This window comes from Lacerta agilis, chromosome 16 (genome assembly GCF_009819535.1).
Source record: "Lacerta agilis isolate rLacAgi1 chromosome 16, rLacAgi1.pri, whole genome shotgun sequence".
NCBI classification, from domain to species: domain Eukaryota; kingdom Metazoa; phylum Chordata; class Lepidosauria; order Squamata; family Lacertidae; genus Lacerta; species Lacerta agilis.
The window spans coordinates 20,422,977-20,447,220 of record NC_046327.1 but is presented as its reverse complement, the minus strand read 5'-3'; the positions used below and the strand labels follow the sequence as shown (position 1 = coordinate 20,447,220).

Genomic DNA, 24,244 nt, shown 5'->3' with positions numbered 1-24,244 from the left:
AGACGGTACATTGGTTCCCGACTGCTGCTTGCTTTGCCCCGCCTCCCATAGCAAGCATCGCCAATGAAAGGAGAGGAGCTTCTCCAGCCAGCGAATAGGATTGCCGGGCGACGGGTGGTGGTGGGCGGGCGGAATGACCAATCATCCCATTGCCTTGTCATCCAGTCGCGAAAGGCGGGCGACAAAATCCCGCCCCCCTCCAACTGCGACGCGATTAAAACACCGTTGCGCCGCTATCGAGAAGGTTCGATCCTTGAAAAAGGCAGCAGCGGCGAGCCGGCGAGGGAACCAATCAGAGACGTCGAGATCACCGACGCCACAGCCGCTGAGAGAAGACTCGTCGGCGGACGCGCCGCGATGGCGGTGCCGCTGAGGCTGCCGCTGCTCCTGCCGCTGTTGGTGGTGCTGACGGGGACCGGGCTGGTGTGGGGCTGGGCCCAGCAGGGTAAGGCAAGGCCGGAGCCGCGGGCGTGTGGGGAAGTGGGAAGGAGTGTTGTCGCTTCCCTGTCACCGGCGGCCACAGTATCCTGTCAGAGGCTTCTGTTGTCAGTCTTGACAGGGAAATGGGGCCTCCAGGTTCAGGAGCAGTTTAACTCGGAAACGCCTTCGGTGCGGGAGGGCGGCTCTCCCGGCGCCCTGCTAGCTTGGGAGGTTCCGGGTTTTGACGTTCGTGGGTGGCAGGCAGAAGCGGGACCGGCCACGCCAAAAGGTGTCTCTTCTTGGCACGTCGGGGCGTCCAAAGGTGACAGCCCTTTCCGCCCAAGCGGGCATTTGTAAGCTTTTCGAATTTGATGCCTGAGCTTGGTCGTTTCCCACTTGCCTCCACATCCCCTTTTCCCCCCTGTGACAGGTGGTGGGTGTGGTTGTAAGCCTGAGGCATGGGCTGTGTTGCTTTTGTTGACAAATGCATTGAATTTCAGAGGGCTGAGACCAGGTGCCCTTTTAAAATGTGTTGGAGTAGGGGGTTATTGGGTTGTTCGCGGTTTTTTATTTTTATTATGTATTTTATCTTTTTATATCACAATTTTGTCTTGTGAAACATCTGAGTCCTGTAGGTATGGGGGCAGTATACAAATTTAGTAGTAGTAGTAGTAGTAAATGGCCCAGAGCCCCTTCCAGCTCAACAGTACTATGATTCCATGAATTAATAAATTAATTCATTAGGCTCCGAGGCAGTTTGTCTCTGAATAATGACTGGGGTTTTGTGGGTGTGGGTGGGGTAGGGAAATAAACAGGAGAGCAGTTGCCTTTTTGTAAGAGTTCCAGAATCATCTGACTGGTCGCTAAGTGAATATCTGGTGTGATCCAACAAGTGTCTTTTCCTATTCTCAGTAACTGTGGTGACAACATGGAAACCTTCCTATTCAGCAGCAGTATCTCCGCATACTAATCACTAGTCAGACCAGGGGAAAGCTGTAGCTTTCAAAGGCATCTTATGAATAAGGTAGTGGGCTAATTGGGCCTCAGTGTGAATTTCATGGACTTTGGAATTCAGATCCAATGTGCTGCAGTTTGGTGGGCTTTATTTGCATGTATCTTGGTCAATGCTCGGTAAGTATTAATCAGAGGATGTCAAAGAATCCAGTACAGTGCCAATATAGCCAGTCTAATTTTAACACAGTCCAATCTGGTTCCAATGTAATTCAATGTGATATCAATACAACCAATCTAATTCTCAATGTATTTTTGTAACTCACACATTCTTCCAGATAAAATTTTGTTGCGAGAAATCCAAGCCCTGACACTCTACCCAGGCAAGTTTACAAATTATCGACGGACATCTCCAGTTCCCCAGTTGCACTGTACTGGAGGCTCAGCTGGATGTGCAGCTTACACCCCTGAGGTTGTCCAGTGTTACAACAAAGGCTGGGATGGCTACGATGTACAGGTATAGTTACTTGGGAATCTGTATAAATTAATTAATCCTGGTGTTGGGGTGAGAAAATGCTGTATGTTCCCTTGATAAGGCATACAAAGGAATGTTCCCTTGATAAGGCACACATAAGGCAAAATGGCCAGGACTTAGGGTGATGAGCCATTGATGCTTCCATTTCCAGCCAGATGTAGGAGGTAAAAAACAAAAAGCTAGATTGAGAGAAGCTAACTCCTCTACAAAGTGGGTCCATATTTATTTCAAGTGTTCTGGTGCTATTAAAGGGTACTTCTGTTTGACAGTCTTCCCCAAGCCACTTTGTGAATCCTGTTAAGTGGGTAAAGACAAGCTTCCCTCATTTATGGGACTTTGAAAATACCAGTTTTTAGAAAAACTGAACTGTAATAAAAATTCCCCAAACAAGATTGTTGACCAACCTGCTTCCTCAGCCACAATAATGAATTAGTGGAATATTTTGAAGTCTTCAACAACAAGTAGACTGACGATTCTGATCTGAATGTTAGATGAGTAAACTCCATAAGGATAATTCTTTATTACGTTGCATTCTTTAAAATAATTAGATTTTTAATCCTGGAAGATTGAACTCTTTAGGCTAAAAATACAGTATTTATGGCATATAATAAAGTCAAGTACTGTTTTTGTTTTATTTTTTGTAATCGGACAATGCGTTGTGCCAAGTCATTAGGAAATAGAGAAGTACTGTAGTTCCTTACCAAGGGGATGTGACTTCTAAAGGGCATATTAATTTCTGGCTTAATTATTCTTTATCTCAGACAGGGAAGAAGCTGGCACAGAATGTATGAGATGCATGCTACTTCACTCTGAACAAAAGTTTTGACACTCCCTCTGCCAACTTTTGTTTAAAACTTTAAACAGTAAAAATAATAAAAATGACATGCTGTTTAAATCTTTTGAGGATACATGCATCCTATTAAATTTAAAAATCCCTATGGATATACAAAAAGTATCATATATGCAGTCAAACAGTTGGTGTTGACTGCTACAGAACTGAGAATACATGTTTAAAGTCTTATTACAAGGAATGCGGTCCAAATTTATTAATTGTTTAGTGTTACTTTCTTGTGAAATTCCTTTTGAGAACTTGCTCCTAATCTGCAGGAAACAGAAATGCTGTGTGTGTTACACTATTTTAAAATAACATTACAGTATTGGTGAGATCCACGGTCATGTGAGCGGAAGTCCTCATATGACAGGACTTCTTATTCTCTCCCTGTATGCTCAGTCAGATCTGCTCCATATGGTCATCTAGCGTACATTTAAGGGTCAGGTAGGGGGATTCCACTGATATCTAGTCCACTTGTGGACAGACACAATTTGGTATCTGTAGTTTATTTTATTCTACTTAAAAGGAAGCAAAAATAACAAATTATTTTTCCTTTTTCAGTGGGAGTGTAAAGCACACATGGATATTTCATATCGCTTTGGAAAAATCGAAGTAAGCTGTGAAGGCTACGATTACCCGGATGACCCTTACATATTAAAAGGATCGTGTGGCTTGGAGTACACATTAGAATTAACCAAGGAAGGACAGCAGAAAGCGAATTCCTTTGGTGGGAGTTACTATTCCACAACGTCTCATGATTCATTAGGCTCAGGTGCTGGAGTGATCCTCTTAATATTATTTGTGGGCCTTGTTTACGGCGTCTACAAGCTATTTCTCTGTGATAACCGGCCACAACATGGTTTCTCTGACGGTGATGGCCATCCAGGAACCAATCAGCAGGATTATCGAAGTCCACCTCCACCAGGATTTAAATCAGACTTCTCACCTCCTCCAGGATTTAAATCCCACTTCACAGGTAAAGTTCTCTCTTGCATTGAGAGATCTTGTCCGAAGCTGGACAGTAGTATTGCATTACAGAATTTTGTTCATTTCTTGTTCTCGGTCAGTTCTCGTTCAGGTCTGTAAAAGACATTATTATGTTCTGCAGAACTTCATTAGTTCTTGTGACAGTTCCTTCCATTTTATTCTAAACCAAAAGGGTGGGAAATAGCAATCCCACAAGAGGGTAAGAGGATATGAAATAGAGTATGCCACTCATGTGGGCCTGAGCTCTCATCTTCTACAAATCTGCAATGCAGAAGGAGATCAGCATGGATGCTTCATTGCTTGTAGGTGTGGCTTGCTTTCTGTAGATAATCTTTTCTATACCTTCTTAGTTACTGTCGCTATGTTTATAACTATTTGTGGCAAGATGTAATGCTGGTAGTGATGCAGGTCTATTATGTTGTTGTCACTGTACTGTCTTTCAAATCTCAAGTCAATGAAATGGAGTAGAGTAAGCTCAGAAGGTCTAAGAATGACTATAGGTACATTGCATCTTGGAAATAATAAACACAATGTTTTATTAGCAGATCCTGAGTCAATAAAAAGAAGGCATCATTCAAACTGTAAAGCTTGTTGGTAGTACCTGTTCTGCTAATATTGCAGGTCCCATTGTGCTACAGTAGTAGTAGTAGTAATAGTAATACCCCGTCCACCTGGCTGGGTTGCCCCCAAAACATTAAAAGCAGCTTATTAGGAAGTAACCCCCAGTGGCATCTCCATATCTTACTTTTAAATAAATATATTTGAGATCAGGCTGTTAGAATTTTTAAAAGACCCTTCAGTTTCTAGCAATGGGGACCCAGTGTTTGCTGACGTAGCAGTGATGCTTTTTTATTTGGGGGCACCTCTTGTTAACTGTAGCATCAGGATGATTTGCATGTATGAATTAACATCAGATGAATTGCCTTCATATTACCCGTATTACCCATTGTTAATCTGGAAGCATTATGTAATTGGAGTTATGAGTGTGCATGTGTGAACTGTTAGTGTAGTTCCCCTTCATTCCTTCAGAGTTTTTAAGCAGGCCTTGATTCAGCGTCTGAAATCATTCGAGAGCATGCCTTGATCTTGAGTGACATTCCAAAGCAAATAGCCCTCTTGTAACTTTTCTTAAACATAGCAGCACTGCTTCTGTTTCAAAGATTGTTTAATCTAAATCTATATCATTTTATTTGGATTAAGGTGATGCTGGTGGCTCGTATTCTGGTTCAAATTCAAATTCAGGGCCAGGATTCTGGACTGGGTTAGGTGCTGGAGGGCTACTGGGATACCTGGCAGGCAACCAAAGGTAAGCTCTAAGACTATCTACAGTACCTTGTTTTCTCTTGGCAACAATACTTTCTGGACCTGGTGGGTGATAAATTTACATAAAATGTGTGAGAGGTGAAAGGAATGGCATTCCCAAGGACAAGAAACCAAAGTGAGAGATTGTCTTCTACATACAACAGCCAATAATTTATGTCTTCAATTTTTAAAGTTTTGATTAACCATTCTCTACTTAGGGGAATGACAACAGGAGTGCCTGGCATGCTCTGGTCAGACACGACTAAACGACTGAACATCAACAATAATTAGGCAAATAACTGGAATTTTCTGATGTATAGCTAAAACAATCTTAGCTGCAATCAGTACATTCAAAATCAATTACAAGTCCTAACATCTAGAGTAAAATTAATCCCTGACGTAAGGCCAAAAACTTCCAGAATCTGTTCTCATTCCATTTAGAATATATATCTTCCAGAGACGTATAAAATCTGCAGTATTGATATTGTGTTTCCAGCATTTGACGTGATATGATTTGTAATTTGTTAAGCATGCTACAGTTTCAAAAGGAAAAAATGCTTTAAAGTTCTGAGAAATATTTATCTTGTACTTGAAGTGCTGCATCTCTGTACATAGTGATCCAGCCTGTAGTCACTTGGAGACTTTATTATAGTAGGCATGAAGGAGTTAGGTTTTGTGCACAGTATTCTTCAGGCCCACAGTCTGGAAACTAGATTGGCCACCAGAGAATACAGAAATTGGCTATCCTTGATACAATGCTCTTTTAATTAGGCTCCTTGCTTTGCAGTTGCATAGCATTGCATCATTCAGTGAAGAAATTCCTGCTACCCTGTTTATAGTAAAGCAGCAGCTTCAAGAGAAATGAGGTGTTAAATGGTGGTCTTTGCTTTCAAATAACAGAATATTTCAAATACTAAAAATTCTTAAATTGTGTTTTGCCTGTTGCATATTATCTTTTGTTTTGGGGAGTTCAGAAAAAAACAAAAAGGAGAGGTGTACATTTGAAAATAAATATATAATAATTCAAAGGTCAAGTTACTATAAATCATTTATAAGCTGGTCTTCCTTCTTTCTAACATAAGCTTCTAATATTTGTTTTGCATTCCTGTGGCCTGCCTATTCCAATGTACAACTACAGTAATGTTTCTCCAGTTTCGTTTGTTATGAACAAGCTGCTTTCCATTACCAGATCCAGGTTTAATTCTGTTAATTACTTATTTGCCTCCTCTTAGCTCATTTTACATTCCAGGTTATTCCTCCCCAGACTGTTTTCTTTGGCTCCTTTTGCTTATCAAGCCTCCCTTTTCTCTCCATTTCCCTTTGTGCTTTTCCCCACTTAATTGTTTTGTAGTATAGTTGATTAACTGCTGCTTCAAAAGGAATGAAATTTAAGTAACAGCTTATCAGTGCTCAGTTATCAGTGTAAAACACAGCCAAGATCCCAGCCCATGTAAATCAGAGGAAAAAAGGAAGTTGATGACAAGTCAGTAACCATGTTATTTACATAGAAAAAGAAACAGAAAAAGAGCTAAAATGCAATCCTGTTGTTTTCCGTCTTGCTATTAACAGTGTTTCTGTTAAAACACTGTTAGGACTAACTCTTACCAACATGGCACTATTGTGATCTAATCTGTATATAATACCCCATCTGAATTATACATTTAAAGCAGTATCATATCACTTTAGACAGCCATGGCTTCCCTCAAAGAATCTTGGAAACTGTGGTTTGTTAATGGTGCTGAGAGTTGTTAGGAGACCTGTGAGGGGAATATGGGGGTGCTTTGGGGAAAGCCATGGCTATTTAAACTGTTATGATACTTTGAATTTATAGATGGGGCCTAACTGATAGCGCCTTTTACCAGCATTGGTTGTAGCAGCTTATGCCATAATTGATCCTTGTTTACTAGATTGGTTGGCATCTGTCTGTCTCCGGGGGGGGGGGGGGGGACATTGGAAGAATATGCCTTTGGGGGTGAAGTCACTGTTGGAAGGTGGCTCCTGTGGCTGTAGAGACCATTATGGGAGAGACACGTTTTGTTTGCAGCTGGGGCAGATGAAGGTGTCCAGTTGTGCTGCTGGTTGAAGGCCAATGCAAAATCAAGAAATGCCTTGAGGTTTCTTGACACATTTAGAAATTTAGAAATTAAAGGATGCAAAACATGAGACTGACTCAAAAGCTGTTCTTGATTACTGATATAAATTGTCTTGTCTCAAACCTGCAACTTTTGCTAGATGAGCTATGTTTACAACTTGTGTTTTCAAGACCCATCCTATTCCTGTGCCTGTAATGGGTTTTAATTGTTTTTAATACAAAAATTTAACTGTAACCCGCACTGGGATCCCGATTTTTTTATTGAATAAATAATAGCAACAAGAAATTGAAAGCTACATCCAACATTTTGATTTGAAATAATAAAAAAAAGTTTCCAGTATCTGGATGGATACATCACTTTAAGGCATTACAACAGAGTTCTTGTTAAAATAACCAGTCATGTGTTACTTGTATGGTGCATTTTTATTTTTTTGCCTCAGCTTCCAGAAATATTATGCATTTTATTTATGGTAGATCTATATGCATGCATTTTATTTTGTAAAGTATTAATTTGTGATATGAATGGGTGAGGTTTTAAAAAGCCTTTAGCTATGGTGCAACAATGTTTAATACTTGCTTCTTGAAGCAGCTGACATTCCTTCAATTACCATATTTTTCCGTGTATAACATGACCCCATGTATAAGACTGTATTTTTGGGGACTCCAAATTAAGAACATGGGAGGAAATGCCCAGAGTTGTTGAGCTTTTTTGGGGAGGATTGCCCAGAATTGTTGAACTTTTTTGTGGGGGGGGGGGCAGAAAGGGGGGATTACAGAAAATCGCAAGACCTACGCTGCCACTCGCATGCGTCACAAATGCCTCCTATCCACTGTTGCCTTGCTGGCAGAAGCCACCAATCACCCACCCAATTGCCGCAGTGACAGCCAATCAAGCCCAGCCCTTGCAGCAGCCACCAATAACACGCCCAATAGCTGTGAATGCTCTCTGGCTCCCAGAAGCAACATATAAAACATCCCCCCCCCCACAATGCACTACCCATGTATAAGATGAGCCCCAAATTTCAACAAGATGTTTTAGAGAGCCAGCGTGGTGTAGTGGTTAAGAGTGGTAGACTCGTTATCTGGGGAACCGGGTTCGTGTCTCCGCTCCTCCACATGCAGCTGCTGGGTGACCTTGGGCTAGTCACACTTCTCTGAAGTCTCTCAGCCCCACTCACTTCACAGAGTGTTTGTTGTGGGGGAGGAAGGGAAAGGAGAATGTTAGCCGCTTTGAGACTCCTTCGGGTAGTGAAAAGCGGGATATCAAATCCAAACTCTTCTAATAAAGAAACCTCGTCTTATACAAGTCTCTTCCTTTAAAAAAAGAAAAAGGGGCTTAAGATTCTTATTTATGTGAGTTTGCAGCAATTTGTCTTGGCACTTTCCTGCAACGTTTAGTTATTTTTAGTATTTGCCAAGAACCCATTGAACACAGCCTTCTTGTGTGCTTTTGTACAGACACTTTGTTTCTTAGGTTCTTTGAAAATATTATTTACACTGGCTGTGTGACCTTGGTTTTGCACTGAATCTAAAGGATTTCTGAATATTTGGATGCTGTTGTTTATATCTCTGCAAACTATTGTGGTTCAGCCTTGATTAACATGTTAGAGACTAGATAAAATCCCAAAGCTACTCATGAGAATTACTGTCTTCTGTTAAGATTAACCCTGTTCTGTGCAGGCAACAGGTTCCTCTCTAAGCTGAAGCTAAGTTTGCTTCTTTGGACAGTTTTTCTTAAGAGTTTCACTGGTGGATTTAGGGGTGTTCATCAACTTCCTGTGTTTGAAAATTAACAATAAATTGCTCAGTACCATCCTTGGCAATCTTGTTCTTTGTTAAATTAGAGTGTATTATTTTAATGGAACCATAGGAAAGTTTACTTGTAATTTGTTGCTGTTAGGAACTAGAAAGCTGCTTTATATGTCAGACCCATTGGTTCACCTACCTCTGTATTCTCAACACTGACTGGTAGCATATCTCTAGGGTATGAGGCAGGGTTCTCTCCCAGCCCTATCTCGAGATGCTGGATATAGAATCTGCCACTGTGCTATGGCTCTTCCCAAAATTACTGAATATCCACTTGCATATATAAATGTCTTTTTTCCTAAAGTGACCTTTTTAAAAGAAAGGGGTGGACCCAGGTGGTGCTGTGGGTTAAAAGAGCCTAGGGCTTGCTGATCAGAAGGTCGGCGGTTCGAATCCCTGCAACGGGGTGAACTCCCATTGCTCGGTCCCTGCTCCTGCCAACCTAGCAGTTCAAAATAGGTACCACTCCAGTGGGAAGGTAAATGGCGTTTCCATGCGCTGCTCTGGTTTGCCAGAAGCGGCTTGTCATGCTGGCCACATGACCTGGAAGCTGTACGCCAGCTCCCACGGCCAGTAACGCGAGATGAGCGCCACAACCCCAGAGTCGGACACGACTGGACCCTTTACCTTTTTACTCTGGGTTCACAATGCCTTTGTTGCTGGTGAGGAGTTTCACATTATATGACCTTCCTCTTTAAAACAAAACAAAACAGACTCCTTATAGACTTTTTGCCTGAAAAAGAACGTGAACATGCAATATCTGGGTTTAAGGATTGAAGAAAATATTGGTTTTTAGAAAGTGTAATTCTAGGGTGTTACCTTACAGTGGATGTTTGGAATAATTTTCTATATACTGTATAGCTAACAGACAAAGAATCAGCAGTTCTTTTTTCTTTAGATTAGTTTTGTTTTTGCTTTTTTGATACAAAGGTTAGTATCAAACATCCAATATATTTTTTATTTTCTTTCAAACTTTAATAAAATCTATAGGGGGGAAATAATTTACCTCCCCACTTCTATTCTAGCTTATCTGTTTCTTTAAACATTTATATTAGTACTGCTATTGCATGTGGTGGGGAAATGACATTTGTCACTAAAATAGTTTAATTGAATTCTCCCCACCACAGGTCATCTACGTATCACCCACATTCACCTTACCATAATACGTGGGCTGGTCCAACTGCTCCACCTCCTACATTTGGTGCTTCAAACAGCTCTGCAACGTCTTATTCAGGGACAAAGTCCACCTCAGGTAAGTTATAAGCTATGTTATCTTTATTTTCCTGGTGAACCTCAGGGGCGGTAACTTTAATCACTTCGCTGCAGTCCAGAGAAATTGATTGCATTTAATTCCTGTTTAAATCTTTGGGGGTAGGTAAGTGACAAGTCATCTGCCTCACTTTTAATAGGATTTAGGCTTAGTTTTCACCAAGCTGATAAACCTGTCTGGACTGTACAACATAATGTAGGAGAGGGCACACATAATTTAATACTCTCCCATATTACTTCCTCGTATCTGGCATATAGAAAATTAGTATATTAAAATATGCAAGTAGAACTGCTTTCCACCTAATTTCAAAAGGTCTTGTCTTACGTGTACAATATTTGCTCAAAGGGAGTTCTATTGAACATTGTAATAGATGAGAGAGGATACACACACACACACACACACACACACACAACACATTTATAGTAATGTTTAATTGTTTATTGGTTGTTGTTGTTTTATATATATATATTTATTTATTTATTTATTCCTTGTCTTTTTCTCTGATAGCGACTTAAGGCCTCCTACAGATAAAATAAGAACAGTTGAAAACAAAGGGGGGAATAATTTAAAAACAAGTAAACATTAATAGAATTTATGTATATAATATAAAATTATTTCTTCAATCTGTTCTCAAAAGTATTACCCATTGACTGATCATCTTTCTCTTTCTCTCTCTTAGCTTTTGGAGGCACAAAACGGAGATAAAGTTCCTGATTTGCTTGAGTGTGTGAATAAAAACAACTTTCCAGCAATTTTTAAAAATTCTTTCCGACAATTTTGAAACCTGCTTTAGGCCTGGCTTTGTAAATTTCATCTTTGGATTCAGTTATACATACGTGTATTAAGAGTTTTGAACTTTAATATACAGTTTTAGATTTCAGGAATTGTTTTGGATAATTGCTTAGAATAGAAAAACAAGAAGCGGACACAAATTCATTCTGAAACCATTAAGTCCCAGTGAAAACAATGGTACATTTCTGAGTAAACCATAATTTACAATGGGCAACATTTTTTTTTAAAATAAAAAACCCCAAACCCAAAAATAAAGAGCATGAAGAAATACTATTACAGCAGGTTGAAAGCAGCATGAAGGTGAATCTTCTTAAACTTGTTCCAAAATGTTACAAAAAAATACCCATTTCCCCCGTAAACCATAATCATAGTAAGTATTGTACCAAATTTTCTCAATCCATTCAGATATAGTAAGAGATATGCTTTCCCCCCCCTCCCCAATTTTTAGCTGTTATAATCTTAGCAGCAGTTATAAGGTTAAACTCTATTTCTTGATCATTTTACGGGGGGGGGGGATCTTTTAGATTCATTCCTTCAAATAAAAAGGTTCTGTAGTGGGACAAAAATTTCTTCTTGGTGGTGGGAGTGTCTGTACTTCTTGACAAGCTTGTAACAGAACACCCCCCCCCATCAGTCAACCTTGAAACAAGGCACAGATTTCAAAGTCGCCCTCACTGTAGGGGGGAAGAAGGATAGAGAAGGGTGGGTGAGAGAGGACCTTTCTGGATGGTTACCTTTATGCCTGAGAAGTAAAAAACGGAAGTGAAAGTTGGAGAATTCCAGTTTGCTTTTTTGGGATAATAACATGGAAATAACATTGGGGATAATAACTAGGAAATGGCATATCTACATCGTTGAAAAAAAACTGCTTTAACTTGTTTTTATTTGGTTTTGTGGGGTGGGGGAACACAAGAATAGACATGCATGAGGTTTTAAAAGTAAGTCTTATTTGGGTTGTATTCAACTTAGTCATAGTTTGAGTAGACCCATTGAAATTCAGTGGATTCAGTTGGCTACAACCCATTGAGTTCAGTGGAGCTTGTTTCCAGGTATACATATAATTGTAGACCTTGACCCTAACCAGTTCTGGTTATATACCACTAGTACATAGAAACAGAGAACTGTAGAGTTGGAAGGGGTTCCAAGGGTCATCTAGCCCAACCGCCTGCAATGCAAGAATCGCATTAGTTGTACTCAGTAATATATCATCAAATGACATATCCAGCCAATTCACCTAGATGAGCACCATAATGTGGATTTCATCAACATCAGGTCCTTGTCCTACCCACATGATGCTGACACAAAGCACTACACTAACACTAGGGAACAGAACGAAAGAACAATCTCTCTCTTCCCCCCCCCCCTCTTTCCCGCCAACCGCAAGATGTCTATGACAAAAATGTCTTTCACTAAAGGTAAATGAACTGTGAAAAAGACTTCTGAATGGAAAGTGGAAATGTTAGGTGTACCTTTCCCTGTTTTTCTGTTTGTTTTGTAACACAAAAAATCTTTAATAAAAACTAGTTTTAAAAAATCAGGTCCTTGTGCAGAATACAGCTTCCCTGTAAGTTATCTCCCTTGCTGCATCAGAGGGCTGTCTTTTCATATGGTAGAATTTGGGTGCCATAATAGACTTTGTACATGTGTTCATTTATATCTTCATGCCCTTCATTCTGATGAATATAATTACCGGTATGTTACTAGTTCTTTGTACACAACCTTTTACTCATATTGAGAGTACAGTTGTGACTATTGCCTTGGTTCCCCTTCCTCTCCCGTGGGGGTGAGAAAAACCCAAAATGTTTGCATTGTAAAAATCTACATACTGTATATACTTGAGTATAAGCCTAGTTTTTCAGCACATTTTTTGTGCTGAAAAAGCTGCCCTCGGCTTATACTCGAGTGAGGCGGGCAGTGGGGGCGGCGAGAAAGAAGCCCTTTCTCTCCGCTCGTGCCGCCACCCGCTCTCCCCAGTCAACCATTCCTTAAGAAGTGTACAAGAACGGCGGTTCTTTACTCTCCCCAGGCAGCTTGTTCCATTCCTGAACTGCTCGCATAAATGCAAACTTGGCAAAGGAGGAAGAGGAAGGAGCAGCCCAAAGGGCTGCTTTCGGGCTGCTCATTCCTCCTCCTCCTCCACAGCGGCAAAGGTGAACCGGCTTATACTCGAGTCAATAAGCTTTCCCAGGTTTTTGTAGGAAAATTAGGTGCCTCGGTTTATATTCGGGTCGGCTTATACTCGGGTATATACGGTACCTTGGATTTAAGACTGTCAAAGTAACTGGGATTTCTTCATTTAGTAACTCCTTTAACACTAGAAACAATGGCTAATGGAATAGGTATATGAATTCATAAGGACTGGATTAATTTAATTGAAAAATCCAGTGTCCTGCATTAAGTTGGAAGCCATTCTTTAAAAAAAAACACCACTACTGTATAGATTTGTTAGTTGAGATCTTGTGGATGTTTGTTTATAAACTGCTTTCCTATATGGAAAAGAATAGTATATTGAATGGAGATAGTGGAACTGGCTTGGTTTGCACATAATGTTAAGCCAAAGGTTTGCTTAGTGTGAATGAACAAACATGCAAGTACACAGAACAAAAAAAAAATACAGCTGATTTGCTTCTCCCCTGGTCCTGCTGTTGCAGTACTACCCAGAACTGAGCCATGGTTGGGTTTAGTATTACAGTACTGATTATCTGTGATGCAAGTGGCGCTGTGGGTTAAACCACAGAGCCTAGGGCTTGCTGATCAGAAGGTCAGCAGTTTGATTTTTTTTTTATGAAGAATTTATTAGCATTTTCATAATACAACACACACCCAGACCCACACCTACAAATACAAAACAAATACGAATACATATATTGCCAGGATTCTTCTTCTTGTTTATATACCTAACGAAAAAAAAAATCCTATTTCCAAATCTTGACGTTTGACTTCCCCTGCCTTTTCACCTTCGGTTTTAAGTCCATATTTTACTTTCTTAACCACTTTTGTCTAAAAAAAAAGGAATTTAACTTCAATTAAAGATAACACAATTATCTTAATCATCCTATTATATCATAAATCTTAACAGAATATTCTTATAAAATCTAAACTTATTTCTTCTGTCCTTTATCATGCTGCTTTTAACTTAAAATCCAATATCCCCTTACTTATTCAAGATAAACTTATAATTAACAACCTTCACTCTCCGATTTCAGATACCATAACAGACCATTTAAATTTTACATTTAATACTTCACCCCACACACCCCACTGTCCATTGTCTTTCTCTGTCTTTCGCCGGATCCAATCTTCCAGTTGTCTTCTTTTCCCAAATGTCCACAGATCCAGGCAGCAATCACAACAGACCTTGCATCGAGCGTCAGGATACACATCACATCTTTTCTGGGCTCCTCCGCTTCTTTGTACCATACTTCTTCTTCTTGTAGATATCTTAATTCCATGTCCCTTGCCCCCGAGCTCCCACCTCGGGGTCTGGATATTGTAGATTTTACCGTTCCGGGGCTGCCACCCCCAGAGAACGGTTCCTTTTCCCGGAGTCGCCCAGCCATTTCAGACCATCCTTCAAGCATCCCTTCTAACTCTTTGCCAAGGTTTGCTTCCATTGTGTAAAACTTTTGAAAAGCCTCCTCTGTGGGAAGTAAAAATTTTTTTATTTATAATCCCACTCAAGACTTGCAATTTCCGATTAAGCAGTTCCAGCCTCAAGACAGTAAGCATTTCTTCATCCGTTAGTCCAGAGTTCAAAACAAGTTCAAACACAAAGTCCAGCATTTTGGGGGAGAGGATGAGTGTCAAATTTCAGTTCCTGTTTCTTGCTTCCTTTGCTTCAATTGTTTCCCACATCAGTCCAAATTTTCCATCGCCATTTTTTCTGAAGCCAGAGCGTAAAGACCAAAACTTTAAATGGAGATATTTTCTGCCCACTTAATCCCCAGAGGGAAATCTCAACAGTCTCAGTTTTCAAATTCCAAACACTTTGTATCCATTATTGTAGCAGCAGTCACTTAAACTGGTTATTTTCTTTCTCTCCCGAAGGGAGGGAGGCAGGCTCCCTTTCCTCTTCCCCCCGGATCGTTCCAAAGATATAAAAGTCAGTCAAATACTCACAACCACCGGGTTCTTTCAGATCATTAAAGACAGGTAGAACTTAGACGCTCATCACAGGATTTGTCGCCGCATTTGCATCCCGGTTGGGGCATGTCCCCTATAGCCCGGCTCCGTCGTCCCTTCACCCCCACTCCCCCTTTACAGGGGGAGCGAGGGAAGGGTTCGGAGCCACAATGGGCACAGCCGGGGAGCCCAGGGTGCGGGACGCTCTTCCCGCACCCCACCGGAGCCCCGCTTTGCGGTAGCGGGGCTCCAACCCCCGGGACGGACTGGGTCGCCTCGCAGCCGAGGCAGCCCACGACCTCCCGCAATGGCGTCGCCGCCGGAAGTCCAGAAGGTCAGCAGTTTGAATCCCCGCGATGGGGTGAGCTTCCGTTGCTCCTGCCCACCTAGCAGTTCGAAAGCACATCAAAGTGCAAGTAGATAAATAAATACCGCTCCAGCGGGAAGGTAAACGGCGTTTTTGTGTGCTGCTCTGGTTCACCAGAAGTGGCTTTGTCATGCTGGCCACATGACCCAGAAGCTGTACGCCAGCTCCCTTGGCCAATAAAGCGAGATGAGCGCTGCAACCCCAGAGTCGGACACGACTGGACCTAATGGTCAGGGTTCCCTTTACCTTTACTGATTATCTAGTCCATTGCATTTTTTTCATTGATCAGACATCTAACAGATGTAACAGTAAAGAGAATGGGTTTGGTACTGTGCAGCTATATTGTTGCCATGCTCTCTTTTTCCTGTATGTTTAACTCAGTAAATAAGCACAGTCGACAAATAATAAGCAGGAAATGTTGAAATAAAATGCAGAACTAATGTTAATATGTGCAAAGCTAAAACTGAGTAAAGGAAATAATCCTTTTTTCACTACAGAATTTTGAACATGTGGGGAGAGGGCCTGGAGCTTCATTGAGGAAGCCAGGCCCTCACAGGCTCTCTTTTTCCTTCTGTCCTGTGTATCTTCACGTACTCATGGGGTCCAGACTGGTGGTTACTGACACAGAATGAGACCTTGGGGTTTTAGCAGATACCTCTGTTAAGATGTTGACCCAGGGTGTGGCAGATGTGCAAAAGGTGAATTCCATGCTAGGGTTAATTAGGAAAGGGATTGAAAATAAAACTACCACTATTCTAATGCCTCAGCTGCAAAAAATCATGTACTGTATTCCCCCTATCGGTCTCTACAGCAGGCGCTGTAACTATCCAACGGTTTGACTTCTCCCCAGAAGGTGCACACTCTCATTATCTCATGAGACAGAGGGATGCCAGCCAAACACAATTCTATGAGACCATGCTTGAATTACCTTGTACAGTTCTGGTCTGTCTCCATGAAAGGCAACTTCACAGATATATTCGTATTTACCATGATGAGGCCATTCAAGTTTCTCTTTGCAGTGGCTATGATTTACCTTAGTACCAAAATAGCTGCATCGTTCTACAGTTAGCTTTTGAGCTCCTTTGGAAGGGGTGATATAAATTGAATAAATAGCACTAAGAGTGATGAGAGCTCACTAGCATTATTTCTAACACATCGAAAAAAGGAAGAGAATGCAAGGACTGCCTTTCCCCACTTCTTCCTTGGTCTGGTCTACCTTTAAGCCCTATTCTGGTAAACCAGTCTAGCTGAAACATACAATGGTTTAGATCCTAAGATACTTGAATGGAAGGAAGTTCATTGGGGGAAAGTTTCTTGTCCCCTTCCTGGAGTCACCTGCACATCTGAAGTCTCTGAAATTGTCCTCAATTTGAGCTATTTATTTAAATAGGGATTGTGCAAGAGAACTTTCTTGTGAATTGCGTCTTGTGTTGATTCATATGGGATACTATGTGGATTCTGTGCCTAGGGCACCAGTGTGTTGCCAACCAGCCCTGCCTGTTGCATAATCAAAGTCCCAAGAAACAACAGAGCGTGCCTCCAGGGGTGAAGCCAAACCACTGTTAGCAGCATCAAAGTGACCTCTCTGGGCAAGTGTGTATGGAGGTCCTGGACTGCCCAAACCACAAGACCCCCCTCTCAACCTCACTGATGTGGTCCAGAGGAAAGCAGAGCACCAGCTTGGCTGCAGGAGTTACCAGAAGGAGGCACAGAAGACACCATCCAACCATCTTGGGGACTCCATGCTGGATTTGTGTAGGGTTTACTCCTTAGCCTTTTCTTCTGAAGACATCCCACAAGTCAGTGAAGGGTTAGGATAAGAGTTTTCCTTCTCCTAGATGGGCTACTTTCCGAGGTTGATGAGTCCCACCTGTCCCTCACTTCTCTGTACAACACATGCAGAAAGCGTCTTATTGACCACTGGACCCACTATTGGTCTTGCCTGCGCAATCCACCGGAGCTTGTCTTCGCATGCATCATCGAAATGGCAAGTGCCATCCATACACTGCTGCTGTTGCTGCTCTTGTGAGTGTTTGAGAAGACCGCTCCCTCCTCCGGCCAACTCCATCGGGCCTAGGAGGCGGGGCCTACACTCACCGCCACAGCTTAAGAGGCTCCAGAGAGGCCTCCAGGACACTGCTGCTGTTGATGCTCCTGTGAGTGTTTGGGAAGACTGCTCCCTCCGGCCAACTCCATCAGGCCTACACTCACCACCACATCTTAAGAGGCGCCGAGAAGGGCAGCCTCGGCTCTTGCTCTGTAATGTACTAGTGTTTGTATATTTTTACATTGTGCAATGTAGCCAAAGCAAATTCCAAGTATGTTGGAAAATGTACTTGGCCAATAAATTATTCCATATAGCACCCACATTGATGCAATCAGAGCTCAGTTGGGAACTTGCCTGACAGGATCTCCTGCCTTCCTGAGGCAATAGCCTAAGGGTTGCTTTCATGTGCTATTGTCCCTGGTTCAAATCCTCCTCTTGCCATGAACTCACTACTAGTTGGCCTTGGGAGAGCCAATTTTCTCCCAGCAGCTGCTCCTCATCTACAATATGAGGCTCATGACACTAGACAAGCTTCAAGGGCAGTAAGGAATACTGAAATCTATATTTTCAAAAGTGGATGTTTTCTGTCCCACCACTTCCACCTCGGGAACAAGTTTGGAGATGATCTCTTGGGAGGTCAAACTTGGCATAAGGGTTCCCCAGATGTGAGCAGTGGTCTTTATCCATGTTTGGATGCCAGGTACAATTTTCAATCAATATGGCATACCAAAACATGACTTTGGATTTATTTTACCTAATATTGGGCTTGATGGGTCCAAATTCACAAATTACACTATTCATTTAAAAATCACATTTTTTTTTGTTTCAAAAAATACCCAGGCAGCATTGGGCACTCCTCACTAGTAACATACTGGTATATGAAGCTCTTTGACAATATTTTTAAAAACAAACTAATACATTTGCAACATACATTTCTAGTATTTGACGTCAGTATGCAAGGAATAGCTTGGGAGTGTAAAAGTGAAGTGTGTATCGCAATTTTAAATTCGTAAAATGCCAGAAACAAATAATAATCTGTGCACCTGATTATCAAAACTCATCAAATCTCTCACATGAGGTGACAAGTTCCATACAATGAGACACTTAATATCAGTATCAACATACACTGTGTAAGTCTTAGCACTCTAATAGGCTTAAGATGAAATTATTATACATCCTACCAAGGAACTCAGGACAACACACATGGCTCTCCCCTCCCCCTCTATTTTACCTTCACAACAACCTTGCAACATAGTTTAGGCAAAGAGACAATGATTGGCCCAAGGCCATCTACAGTCATACCTCTGGTTGCGTTTGCTATGGGTTACGAATGCGCCGAACCTTACTTCCAGGTTTCAGCACATGCACAGAAGCACTAAATTGCGCTTTGCGCATGCGCAGATTTGGCGCTTCAGGTTGCGCTCTTTTCATGTTGTGAACGGGCCTCCGAAATGGATCCCATTCGCAACCAGAGGTACCATTGTAGTATCTGTTAGGATCTTCTACACACGAGTAGGACCCTGGCAGAGACATATGCCCAACTGGCATGTTTCATCCCTCCTGGTTGATCGTTCGGGAGCTTCAAAAGCTTTCTTTAGCCTGAACATCACAGCAACTGATGCCAAGAAACATCAGCACACTTACAGATCCGCAGAGTTTGCGCAGTTGCATAACAGAACTCAGCAACTCAGCATTTTGGCTAATCTACTTTTATTTACATATAAACACACACGGAGCACTGCAACATGGCTCCCTCTCTAGCATCAGACAGCAAAGAGAAAGAACAAAGGACAAGTGTCTCCGTCACTTCCCATTCTGTGTAGTCAAAACACACACAGTCATGTCATAGACAAGAATCCCATGACTGCAGATACGGGCAATGAATCTTCAACAGTATCATCCATACCTGAAAGGGGAGGGGAATCTGGATCTGCCTGCTCCAAGACTAAAACTAACCACAACATACTAGCAGCTCCAGCACTTGTTTCCCTGTTGCCACTGAAGATATAACACACTCTTTGGGCATGTGCAATGTGAAAAACCCACCTTGTAAAATTTAAACATTACCACAAATAGTTTTCTTTCTTTTCCCCCACCAGGGCTTTGAAATGCTAATCTTTTCTGAGTCATTCCTTACTTACTCCACTTAAAGTGAAGCCAAACCAGTCAAACCAGGATTCAATTAACCAGATTTTGACAATCAGCAAACACTTCCAAATTGTCAGCTATGAAATCATGCAAATTTCAACACACCCCTAGGTCTACCCTATTCTATATAATCTGTATAAATAAGTCACAGCATTCTGTCACATTCTAGGGTAGGGAGTTCATTTATTATCATTTATTTCTGACAGTTATGTTCCACTTTCCTTCCAAGGTTCCCAAGGTGACATGCATGGTTCTCTTCCTATTTTCTCTGGGAGGAGGAAAACCTGTCATCCCTTTTGAGGGGAAAACCTAGGTAGAAGCAGTGCCCTTCCTGTCCCTTTTTGAAGGCTGAAGTGGGGCAACTACTGGTATATGTTTTGATGCTTTCATATGTGTGTTGTTTCCCGGTCACTCCAAGACCTGGGGAGCAAATATGGGGTAAGGCAGGCTTCCTCAACCTCGACCCTCCAGATCAGGCATGCCCAAACTTCGGCCCTCCAGATGTTTTGGACTACAATTCCCATCATCCCTGTCCACTGGTCCTGCTAGCTAGGGATCATGGGAGTTGTAGGCCAAAACATCTGGAGGGCCGCAGTTTGGGTATGCCTGCTCCAGATGTTTTGAGACTACAATTCCCAGCATCCCTGACCACTGGTCCTGCTAGCTAGGGATCATGGGAGTTGTAGGCCAAAAACATCTGTAGGGCTGAGGATGAGGAAGCCTGGGGTAAGGGCTGTTGTCATGTGGAGTTTCCAGAAGCTTCTGGCAGGCCACCTTTCATTTGATCCAACAGCAGGGCTACTTGCTTGTCTTGGGGTTTGCACAATGAGAGCCTCAACGCAGTGGTGGTGAAAAAGACAAATGTAATGTTTGGGATTGTTAGGAAGAGGATTGAATATAAAACAGCCAGTATCTTAACGCCTTTCCCTTTGCAGAAACTGATAATACTGACATATCTGGAATAGCAATTACAGTTGCTTCAAGTTTCTGCTTGCGAGGAGGCCCTGACCTTAACATTATTATCTACTCCCAGATTGGCAGGTGCTTTGGGGGAGGACTTGCTGTTTATCTTCCTACAGGCAGCGCCTGAGCGTACTGGCCCTCTGCAGCAGACATCACATGCCAAGTGAGGAATTCTGTTGGTTTGCACTAAGGCGGAAAATCTACATGTGCAAAACAAATGTACTGTATGCAAAGCTGCTTGTAAGCCATCCATCTACAGGGTGGAAAGGCAGGATAGGATCTGTCGACTGGCTGGCTGATTCTGCTTGGCTCGCCTTGAAAGGATTTCACAGAGTTGGGAAATGTGCAAAGTAAGTAAGATAGGAAAGAACCAAGGCTGTAAAGCAGGGAGTGGACCAGTGGGCACATGTTTAATTTTGAGAGTACAGTGGGTGCTGCAGCAGGAAGGTAAACGGCATTTCCATGCACTCTGGCACTCATCATGGTGCTCCATGCGCCAGACGCAGTTTAGTCATGCTGGCTACATGACCTGGGAAAGCTGTCTACGGACAAACGCTGGCTCCCTCGGCCTGAAAGCAGAGATGAGTGCCGCACCCCATAGTAAAGTTTGACAGCACTTAACTATCCAGGGGTTCTTTTCCTTTTTCCTTTTCTACCTCTATAATAGAAATGTCAAAGTAGCAGCAATACAAGAACTAGAAAGCCCCCTTCCCCTTGAGAGAACAGGCAATACTCAACAGGCCAAGCAAAACACTTCTCACAGTAATAAACCACAATTCAGGCCACAAAATATCAGTAATGATTTACAAATAAGCCGGTTGGAAGACGTATTTCTTTAGGGCCTTTGAAAAGGCTTGACACATGGGATGACCCATAGCAATCACATGTTGCTAAATAGTCAGCAAAGATATTCTAGTCTCCTTGCCTTACCAGCGTCCTACTTGGTTGAAGTATTCACTTACTATTGTACTTTCAGATGGCACTATTTTGAAAACAGTCTGAGACCCTTTCTCTCTACCAGGATATTCTGTTGCCGATCTGCTACTGGTCCTAAAACAAAGGAATCTCAAAGGGATAGTCATAAGTTTTATTCTGTTCATTTGAGTCTGAATACAGGCAATGGTTTCCTGTCCCACTATGGAAGTTAATTAACTCAGCATTGCTAAGCTTCTAACATTATCATTTGTGTTATCATTTGTGAAAGGACACTATGCTTGTTTTACGTATATCCCAAGCCCCGAATGAATTGCCACTGCTTGCACATGTTGCATTTCATCCCCTCTGAGCTCACAGCTTACAACCGCCCAGCATGTGTAGATGTGAATGAATAACCCTGCAAACTGATAATGCTTCATGCATCCGAAGAATGGAACTTGAACTTATGACATAATAATTTGTTTGTCTTTTAAGGTGCCACAAGACTCTTTGTTGTTAATTAGATTAGTTGCTGTTCAGTGCAAAATGATTTCAGGAGGAAGCTGCTGGGACAAAGAAACAACACTGGACATTCTCCCATGTTTTGAAATGATCAAATGTTGCCAAGTAATTCTTCTGTTATGTAAATTTTGACCTGTCTGTCTATTGGAAAACTCTTAAGCATAATTTCCCAGCACAGATCTATTTATGAGTTTTTCAAAGGAGGATACAACCACTGATTGAATCAAGATAGAACAGTTTTTCTGCCGATTAGCATCAGAGCAGGGTGTGTCATTTTAGGAGGTGAAACTTATTTTTTGCAAATTTCTTCAGTGAAATATATGTTTTTCGGTGTGATAAATTATATTTTTGTGTGTGTGAATGGCAGCATTTCGCTTAGTAATTATGCATTTGATGAAGAAGCATGTAAACTGCTCTTGGAAAACCAAAGAATTTTACTTTCTGAAAATGTCAGAAAATGCTAAATAATACATACATACATACATACATACATATGTAAAAATAATATTACTATATAACTGCAAGTATTTGGCAATTTTTAAAATTATTCCTATGCAATTTTACACACATTTTACTCACCAAGCAAAACAAAATTATAATTTAATTTAATCAAAATAATTTAATCAAAATATATTTTGCATTCCCAAGTCAGGTTACAACTTTTTAGCACAACTTTTTTTGGAATTTGAAAGTATTCCAAAAAAGTTGTGCTAAAAAGTTGTAACATGACTACATGCTTTATTTCCCAAAGCTGTGTTTGCCAAGGTATTTTAAGATTACTGCAGTTTACTGCACTGGCTATGGTGGAAGAGGATCTTAAACCTTCCTATGCCTGTTGATTATGTCTTGGAAATACCCTCCAGGCCAATTCTCTAGATTGACATCTGATTTCAGACCTTGGTGGGGTGGGGTGGGGGTGGAAACCCAGAGAAACACCAGGCTGGGTGTATATTCAGGAATATATGGATTTTCTTGTTTTACAAAGGTATATGCAATGTCTCTCTCGTATTTTTGCATGTAACATTTTTACACATCCGTTTCGTTTGTTGAGACATTAGGAAGAAAAGGGGGGGAGGTGGGCGGGATGGAGAGATGGGGGGGGGGGCGGCGATGTTTCTACTTTACTTAATACAGTAGTACCCCGGGTTACATACGTGATCCGTTCCGGGTGGCGGTACGTAACGCGGACGGGCCTATCACGAACGCACACACCAAAAAAACCCAGAAGAAGCGCGATTTGAGGGCTTCTGCGCATCCGGGGGTTGCGCGCGCTCCGGAAACACTTCCGGGTTGCGGGCGTTTGCAACTCGAACGTCCGCAACACAGGGGCTGCGTAAACCGGGGTACCACTGTATATGTAGGGTTTGGTGTCAATGTCATTTGTGCAGGTTTTCTGTTGTTTGCTTGTGCTCCTTTGGCGGTGAGAGTGGTCGGGGTTGGCATTGCGTGTGATTGTTCATTTGTGGTTGGCTGTGGTGGTCTTTGGTTTCCTGTGTGAGTGGGGTGGATGAGTGTTTTTGATCAGGTTAGCCATATTGATTTGTATGCTGTCGGTAGATTTTTGTCATTATCTTTTTGGGCTGTGTGTGTGATGAAGGGGAACCATACCGGGGTGAAGGCATCTTCTATTTGTCCTCGTGTCAGTTTCAGCTTACTGGTTAGTTTTTCTAGTAGGACTGTTTCCCATACTACTTGGTACCATTGGTCCATGCTTACTCCTGACAGATCTCTCCAGTGTCGGGTTATGAAGTTTCTGGCTGCTGAGAGTAAGTGGGTTATGAGTTCTTCGTTGTGTGAGTGGGCACTGTTGTCTTGGAAGATGTTTAGTAAGACCAGTTCTGGGGTGATTTCTAGCACTTGCTTGGTTATATTACCTATTTCTCGTATGATTGTGTTGGGTCTTGGAACACTTGTGCCTCCTCCACTGGAAAATCCTCATGGCACCCTATAGCCATTGACACACAGAATAAGGCCTAACAGTCTGAGTTGGTTCCCTCAGCAAAAGTAAGCATATTTATTTATTTACATAGAGCTGTGGTTGGTGGGTGGGTAAATCGTGTCTCATTTGCCTATCCAATGGCGTATACACCTTCTCCTGTCCCTGCCAATTACCCAATACAAGTGCCCAAACTATCAGTTTTTGCTGTGCCATGAGGACCTCCAAAAAAGGAAG

The 24,244-nt window shown here is 41.9% G+C and overlaps 1 protein-coding gene across 1 annotated transcript; it reads left to right on the top strand.

Annotated features, from left to right (window-relative positions):
* The first annotated feature begins 136 nt into the window (after positions 1-136).
* On the top strand, positions 137-10,951 carry SARAF (store-operated calcium entry associated regulatory factor). Its single transcript, XM_033173341.1, has 6 exons — positions 137-445; positions 1,710-1,888; positions 3,300-3,714; positions 4,926-5,031; positions 10,053-10,177; positions 10,875-10,951. The coding sequence occupies exons 1-6, from the start codon at positions 358-360 to the stop codon at positions 10,898-10,900; spliced, it is 939 nt and encodes a 312-aa protein (XP_033029232.1). The 5' UTR covers positions 137-357; the 3' UTR covers positions 10,901-10,951.
* Positions 10,952-24,244: the final 13,293 nt, after the last annotated feature.

What these genes read in the sequence shown, in the direction of transcription:
- SARAF (XM_033173341.1), top strand. Translation starts at nt 358, where the DNA reads ATGGCGGTGCCGCTGAGGCTGCCGCTGCTCCTGCCGCTGTTGGTGGTG. An exon ending in GGGATGGCTACGATGTACAG is followed by an intron (nt 1,889 to 3,299) that starts GTATAGTTACTT and finishes TTCCTTTTTCAG; the next exon opens with TGGGAGTGTAAAGCACACAT. An exon ending in TACCTGGCAGGCAACCAAAG is followed by an intron (nt 5,032 to 10,052) that starts GTAAGCTCTAAG and finishes TCCCCACCACAG; the next exon opens with GTCATCTACGTATCACCCAC.